This window comes from Thrips palmi, unplaced genomic scaffold, assembly GCF_012932325.1.
Source record: "Thrips palmi isolate BJ-2018 unplaced genomic scaffold, TpBJ-2018v1 HiC_scaffold_4, whole genome shotgun sequence".
NCBI lineage: Eukaryota > Metazoa > Arthropoda > Insecta > Thysanoptera > Thripidae > Thrips > Thrips palmi.
The window spans coordinates 13,327,802-13,335,478 of record NW_023144631.1 but is presented as its reverse complement, the minus strand read 5'-3'; the positions used below and the strand labels follow the sequence as shown (position 1 = coordinate 13,335,478).

General features: G+C 43.8%; 1 protein-coding gene across 1 annotated transcript; it reads right to left on the bottom strand.

The window, feature by feature from the left end:
• Positions 1-4,046: 4,046 nt before the first annotated feature.
• Positions 4,047-5,804, bottom strand: LOC117649303. The gene is made up of 3 exons (XM_034391926.1): positions 5,680-5,804; positions 4,732-5,004; positions 4,047-4,381 (listed from the first exon to the last, which is right to left on the bottom strand). The coding sequence occupies exons 1-3, from the start codon at positions 5,731-5,733 to the stop codon at positions 4,127-4,129; spliced, it is 582 nt and encodes a 193-aa protein (XP_034247817.1). The 5' UTR covers positions 5,734-5,804; the 3' UTR covers positions 4,047-4,126.
• Positions 5,805-7,677: the final 1,873 nt, after the last annotated feature.

The following is a 7,677-nucleotide window of genomic DNA, read 5'->3' as shown; positions in this document are numbered from 1 at the left end:
TTAGCGAAACCCCATTTTTCTCTTGTTTTGGCGATGCGGTTTCAAGGGATGAAATGATCGTAAGGGTGCTCACATTTAGTTATTACGTTAATATTACCTTTCAACTTGATACCGCACTCAAGTTTCATGCGATTCCTTTGAAAGGCTCACAGAGTAACTTCTTTGAAAGGTCCATGATTCAGGGGGGGGGGGGGCGAACATGGCGTCAGAAAACGTGTACAGCGTTGCCACCCCCTGCACGAACTGATGCGGAACAAAGCACAATTTAGTACTTGGTTGAGAACGAGTTGGTGCATGCACAATTCTGTGCAAAGCTTATGCACCAAAAAGTACAAAGTAATTTAGTGTGTACGAAGGGTCTGCCTTGGACACTGTGCGAATAATCCACAGTGAATCCCGTAAATTTTTTGCCGGGGTTTACTGTGGTTCAGAACAGAATTTACTGTGCCTGGCTACAGTATTTACTGTACCAGGTACAATGTTCCGTACTCCACTCCTGTGGTACACTGTAAAAAATATGTTGTGAATTTACGACGGAATGTTTTCCGAAGGGTTTTTGGGAATGTCCAAAAGTGCACTGTCTTTCCTACAGGAACTTTTGTAAATCAACGTTGGTTCGTCGTTAATTTTCGAAGGTTCTTGGTAAATTTACGAAGAAAAATCGTAAATTTACAAAATTTGTTGTAAATTTACGAAGGGCTTCGTAAATTTACGACGTGCTTCGTTAATCTACGACGAGTCTTCGTAAATCTACGGCGGACCTTCGTAAATAAACGAAGGAACTGTTGGCAATTTTTTTTGCCGAAGGATCCGTCGTTAATTCCAGACGTATAATTACGAAGAATCTCTGTATATTAACGAAGGTTCTTTGTTTTTAAACGAAGGTTCCGTGTAAATTTACGAAGGATCTTTATAGATTTACGAAGGTGCTTCGTAAATTTCCATGGTAATTGTAAAATCGGCAGAGATCTTAAAAAAAATGAACGAAGGTTTTTGTAAATATACGAAGAGCTTCGTAAATTAACGAAGGAACCGTTGGCAATTTTTATGCCGAAGGATCCGTCGTTTATTCCGGATATTAATTTTTACAGTGTACAGTAAATCAAGCACAGGGTACAGTAGATCCTGTAAAAAAGTACAGTAAAGCCTGTACTCTGAACTACAGTGACAGCTGTACTAATCACTCCAGAATGTACTGTGATTTTTTCTCACCACGAGGTAAGTTAAGGGAGACCCTGGTGAAAATTTTAAGTAGGCTTCAAAATAATCCCAGAAAGTTGAAACTTTGCTTAATTATGAGGTTCATTGTGGTGAGTTCCCTAAACAAAATTCAATCCAAACTGTTGAACGGTCTCTGAGAAAAGTGGCTTTTCAGTGTTTCTTGGAGCGTTGGGGAAAAATCTTCCTGCGTCTGTCATTGGGGCGGAAAGTCTTGAATATTTTTTTGGGTTATCCCAAAGATGTGTAGAAGAGATTTTAGTGACGGAATTTTCAAATTCAACTTCTGTCCTGAGATATGAGTTTTCAAATTTCAACATTTAAGAAAAAGTGATTTTTTTCCCTTTTTTCAAACTTTTAGGTGTGTTTTAAAAAAAGTAGGGTTGGTATCAAGATTCCGTCACTAAAATTTGTCGACAAGTCATCAATGAATAGAGTCCATGCAAGACGACTCATGTAGGTGTCAACCAGGAACGCAGGAAGTTTTTCTACGACAAAATTTTTTGTCGACTGAGCAAATCTGTGAGCAAAGTTGCGCGTAGAAGCCAACGACAACTGATCTCAATGTTATTCCCTGCCAAATGATAAAGAAACTACCCACTTAGCTTAAAGGTGTTCAACCTGTTTAATTTGAAACCTTCTATGCACATTTTTATCTATAAACTTTAAAAATACAATTTTTTGGATTTTTGGCGATTTTTTCACCAGGGTCCCCCCTGAAGGCATTGTAGATATGCTTTGTTCAAAATGAGATAAGTAACATCAAATGACCGATCTGGGTGCGATTTGACTCCACCTTACATCAAACGAGTCGCGAACAAAAAGTATCAAGGCGGTCACGAAGTCGGACTCGAAATGGCGATACTGTGGGCCATGAAGTGCAAAAACACACCTTTATTCTGTTTTCCGATTGCCAAACCCAAAACGAATTCAGGGTAGAAGACCACTACAGAACCTTCCTTTAAAAAAAAATCATCGTAAAACTCTGATTTTTTTTTCTTTTAATATTTGTGAAAAACGAATATTTTGGTCCATGCTCCCGGAACTAGTGACTTGTTCTCAGTACGACTAAGAAGGCAAATCTACAGGGTAGGTGGACCTAAGGAGACATAAACATAGTGAAGGTTTCAACATTTTTTTACAAACTACGTGGTTTAAGCTTTCTGGGCCGACCAAAATTGTTAAAAACTTTTCTGAACCTAGGTTTAGAAAAGTTTTTAACATCTTTGCTACGTTAGGATCACGCCCACAAAGTTTCGTCAAATTATGGTACATGGATCTCAGGGTTTCAGGTGACCTAAAATAATAACCCCAACGCTCTGATCTGAAGCCCTCAGTTTCCCGGTGAGCGTCATGGACTGATACGTCAACGCCAAAAGTGGCGATACCAATCAACTACGGCCCGTCCCGTGCTTTTGCCCCTTGACGTATCAGTCCATGACGCTAACCGGGAAAACTGAGGGCTTCAGATCAGATGGCGTGTGAACTGAATGCAATGTACCTCACTTCAGGACAATCAATAGTGGTAGGGATTTTGATCCGTCCACTGGCGCGACAGGAAGAGAACCAAATGAACTGTATCATTTCCCGTCGGAACGTAATTGACCGCACCGCAAGCTGCAGCTTTGAGTTCAGTTGTACCTCTCAACTGTCGTTTCATGAGTGAGTGTTCATCAGCGTGGGCCGATATTATGTCTACGAACGTCAAGGTCAAGTCAGATTTCAAATTGCAGGTCGAAGAATGCAAGCATTCAAGATCTGGTATCTTATACTGCTCCTCCACCGCGCCGAGTCGAAAGCTGGGGATCACTACCATTCGTTTGCGGCGAGTACTTTATTAACTGAGAAGAAGTACGCCAGACTGCTTGGTGATGCTGCTCCAGATCCCAGTTCCACCCATTCTCGCCAGGCGTTTACACCTAGCCAGAGGCGCTGGCCACTGTGAAACCAAGTGCGCAAACCTCCACACTTGAAATACACAGTTGTGGGAGTTTTAGTCTTAACACTTCAAGTGTGGGGACTAAAAGCCACAAAATGGGCAAGCCGGTTTTAATGCTGGAAATTGGCAAGGCTGGCTCTTAAAGTACTCGCCAGCTTGCCACAATTTGGCCTGGTGGGCGGCCGGAGCACCGACACTACAAATTCAAAGGTCAAACTTTTCGCCACTCCAGAGGCGAGACACAAAGTGTCAACAAGTTTTTGGTCAGATCTAAAAGTATCGCCGAAATTTGGTCAGACAAAACAGTCTTACCACAAAATGGGCAGACACCAAAGTCTCGCCATTTTGTGGCGAGACTTTCGTGTCTGACCATTTTGTGACGAGACTTTTTGGTCTGACCAAATTTTGGCGCGATTTTCAGGTCAGACCAAAACTTGGCAAGACGTTAAAGTCTCCGAAAAACGAGAAATATTGTCTCGAGTTACCCCGGTTTACGGTAAGGCCGTTTCTAGGCGACAGTCAATTCTATCGCCAAAGAAGATACTTACACTGAAAATAAATAAGTCATGATCACGACTAAAATTTTGGGTGAGGATGATTTCCTCACCCAAATTTGGGTAATAAGACTTCGTAGCCATACACGTAGCGTAGGTGATACACCCTTCCCAGCCCAAATTTGGATCCTTCCTCGCCCAAATTCGGGTGATATAGTACCTCGCCCAAAATTGGTTATTGATCGAGACTCTTTCATTCTCAGTGAAAGCAACGCCGTTGGATTTGCAGTATTAGCGCGACAGTGTCTGGCTGGCTTATTTTTCGACCGACACCACAGGATTGATGAGTAAACTTTTCCCTTCGTCGATAGGTTCATTTGAGAGGAAAGCTCAGATTAAATATTTTAACTGTTTTATTAATAGCAATGAAAGGTAGACATCGTCGCTTTAGTCATTGGTGATTAACCTACCAGGCTTAAAGAGGCTTCGCAAGGGATGCGGCGATGCATGCTTGAGCCTCTGAAACGATAGTGGCGTCAATGTTCCTGCCGGTGAGGCAAGGGACGAGGAAGTCGACAAGGGACTCCTTGGGGTAGCCCTTGCCGGCCTTGACACGGGCTTCGAAGCGGCACGACGCTGCGGGGGTGGAGGTTGCGGTCTCGACGATGCCGGACTGGCACGCCTTGATGCGGCTCTCGATCACATCCAGCTGCCTGATGTTGTAGGAAGCCTGCGGCACGGAAGAATCAGGTCAAAGCACACTGTCAAGCAAGTTTGGAGAACTCGGGACTTTGTCAGGGAAACTCCACATCACCCCCTGGTGTGGAGTTTGCGGTTATGCAGTACTTGCACTGAGAAAACCTTACAAACTAATTTGGGCCTTACAAAGAAAAGTAGTTTGTAGAACAAAGCATTTTGAGCAAACGTAAGCTTACAAAGAAAAAACTTCGTAATTTACAAACTATTTCTTCGTATAGAAAGTATTTTAGTTTGTTATACGTATGCTCAAAATACTTCGTAAGGTTTTAAGAGTGTGTGCTGTCTAGTTCATATGATTTCTGGCACACCATCATGTCACACCTTCTTGAGGGCAGGCTGGACGGGCTTGGCGAGGGACTCGCTGAGACACTGCTTAGCGGTGGCCACAACGGCGGCGTTGACGGGATCCCTGTAGTTGAGCAGGCACGAGGCGATGGAGTCAGCCTGGGACTCCTTGGTGGAGTGCCTCAGAGCGTTCCGGGCGTTGTACGCGCAATCGGTGGCGGGGTAGCTGAACCCGCGCTGGGGCACAGGCTTCAGGCACACTTGGATGCGATCGAACAACTCGTCAATCTGGTTGAAAGCGTAGTTGTCCTGCGTCAAAAATTCAAGAAAGAAGGTTACACATCGGAAACCCGCTCCGTGAAGGAATTTTCAGCTCATGGTGCACGACATGACCACCAGGGTACACTGTAAAACCCGACGTGTTGAGTTCGCAGTCTCTACACTTCTAGTGTGGAGTAGCTCAGCCCTTCTCGCTTAGCACAGTCCAAACGTAGAGAACTCCCAGTTGAAGTGTGGAGACTGCCAACTGTGCACGTTCATGTGCGGAGACCGAAAATTCTGCACCTCAGCACTTAGTTTTACAGTGACAGAGTGGTGAGATCATAATTTTTTGCAGATTCAAGTTACAGATAAATTTATGAAACCGGAAACAAGCCCCATAATTTTTTTAAAAAAGGACACGATACGAAAGTACAAAAGTGACAAACAGAATGAAGACTCAAACAAGCTGTAAGGTCTTATTTAATGCCAAAAGACCTTGATAAAGAGATAAAAGTTACGCTTCGATCGTCAAACATTTGGACGCACAGGCCATAGGCTCGTTTGTGCATTCGTCGAAATCGGTGTGTATTTTGTGGCCAGACAGTTTTGTCTGGCCAAATTATGGCTACACTTTCGGGTCCGTCCAAAACTTGGCAAGACTTTTTGCCTCGCCATACTTTGCAGCGGATTCCTTTAACTTTTCGGTGCATGATGCACACTTACCGCGGCACAAGCGGACGCCACAAGGGCCAAGACGACGAGAAGGGTGCGAGTCATGTTGCTGCAGTAATGACTTGACGAACACTGTGGAGAGATGCGGCCCTGCTGGGTATATAAGGGCCCTGCGGGCTGGCAATAATGCGTCGCATGGCATCTGTCGCGACACGTTAGACACATCATTTCTTGCTAATTATGACGGCGCAACCTGCGAAGTATGACAAGTTGAATTATGGGGCTGCCGGCGAAGAAACCTCGGCCAATTGGGTCTATTAGCGCGGCAAACACAAACACACAGTTCAAACAGCACGGACCCGACCGTCTGTCCGCTTGGTTTGCTTTCGTGGAACGCTTTCATAGCCTTGTCGTTTCGCGTCCAATAACAGGAAAAGTGGCAGTACAAAGATTACTGTATAATAGTCTGTGCTTTTGTACAGAGTATGTTCAAAAGAATGTATAGTACGGAATAAACTTTTCGACATCCATGCTTGTCCCAACTCATGTAAACGACTACGGAAAAAAAGTACAGAAGTTCCTAGCTTGGCAGGCACAAACAGTTGAGACAAACAAAAGACCACACCTTTTCTGTACCTTTTTTGGACAGTGATTCAAATATTCGGGAATGATGTTTCTATTTAAACGCAACGGTATTCGAACCCCCGTTGGAGTTAAAATGGATGCCATGGTCAAACTCGCAATAAGACATTTGGTCGTAATTGACAATTTCGAAATAAGAATGCAATTGACTGGGATCAGAGTATGTTGTTTGCGTGACGCGATGTAAGTTTCTTCACTCGCATCAGCAGCACCAGGGGGCGGCAACGGCCTAGGAAGCGCGTGAAGCCATGCGCGAGTAAGGTGCATTGGTTACTTATTTTGCTTCGATTGTAAGATCTAGCCCGTTGATTGCAAAACGCTTTGCACAGATCAAAAGAGCACAAAATTTGGGGTGCATTAGGCCTAGTAGACTGCCCGATACTTCCAATTCAACCGAACACAAGGGTGGAATCATTTACATCAACATGGCGCATTCGAGTTTTTCCTAAATTTTATGATTTCTCGTGTTTTTAGGTGTTTTCACTGCACCTTAATATCAGGTAAGGTGAGAGTTTGGAGAAGAGCAATTAGCCTAATGCACCCTAAATTTCAAGCCCTTTCTATCGGTGCAAAGCGTTTTGAAGAACACAGTCTAGTTTTCATAATCTCGAACAAGTGCGCAACCTCTGCACTGACGGTGCGAGCATCGCTTCACGCTCTTCCTAGGCCGTTGCCACCCCCTGGCAGCACCTTGCTGTCAATTTCTTCTCAACAAATTCTTCACAAAACCCCTGCCATATAATACTTCAGAAAATAGGGTTTCACCTATCAGTACACTGTTAAAAATAATCGTAGATTTACGACATATTTCAGAACAACACACTCGTTTAGAAATGATGCTAAACAATTGAAAAAAGTTACGACTTTCTAGCTGCTAACTTTAATAGCGACTTTAAAGTCGTAAATTTACGGTCGGCCATAAATGCATGACAATAGTCGTGAACACAAGACAAAAGTCGTTTAAAAACGGCAAAAACTGGTACATAATATCAGAAGATGTTTTTATTCGCCCTATCCGTAGGTCTGGTCGAGACATTTCCGAAACTGTGCCGCAATCAGGTCCCCGTCACCGGCAACATCCTCAAAACGATTAAATAGGCCTAAATTCAACAAAATCCACTCAATCTTAAAAAAAGGGGACCGACCGACTGAGAATTTTTATTCGCCCTATCGATAGGTCTGGTCGAGACATTTCCGAAACTGTGCCGCAATCGGGTCCCCGTCACCGGCAACATCCTCAAAACGATTAAATAGGCCTAAATTCAACAAAATCCACTCAATCTTAAAAAAAGGGGACCGACCGACTGAGAATTTTTATTCGCCCTTTCGGTAGGTCTGGTCAAGACATTTCCGAAACTGTGCCGCAATCGGGTCGCCGTCACCGGCAACATACTCAAAATCAATCAT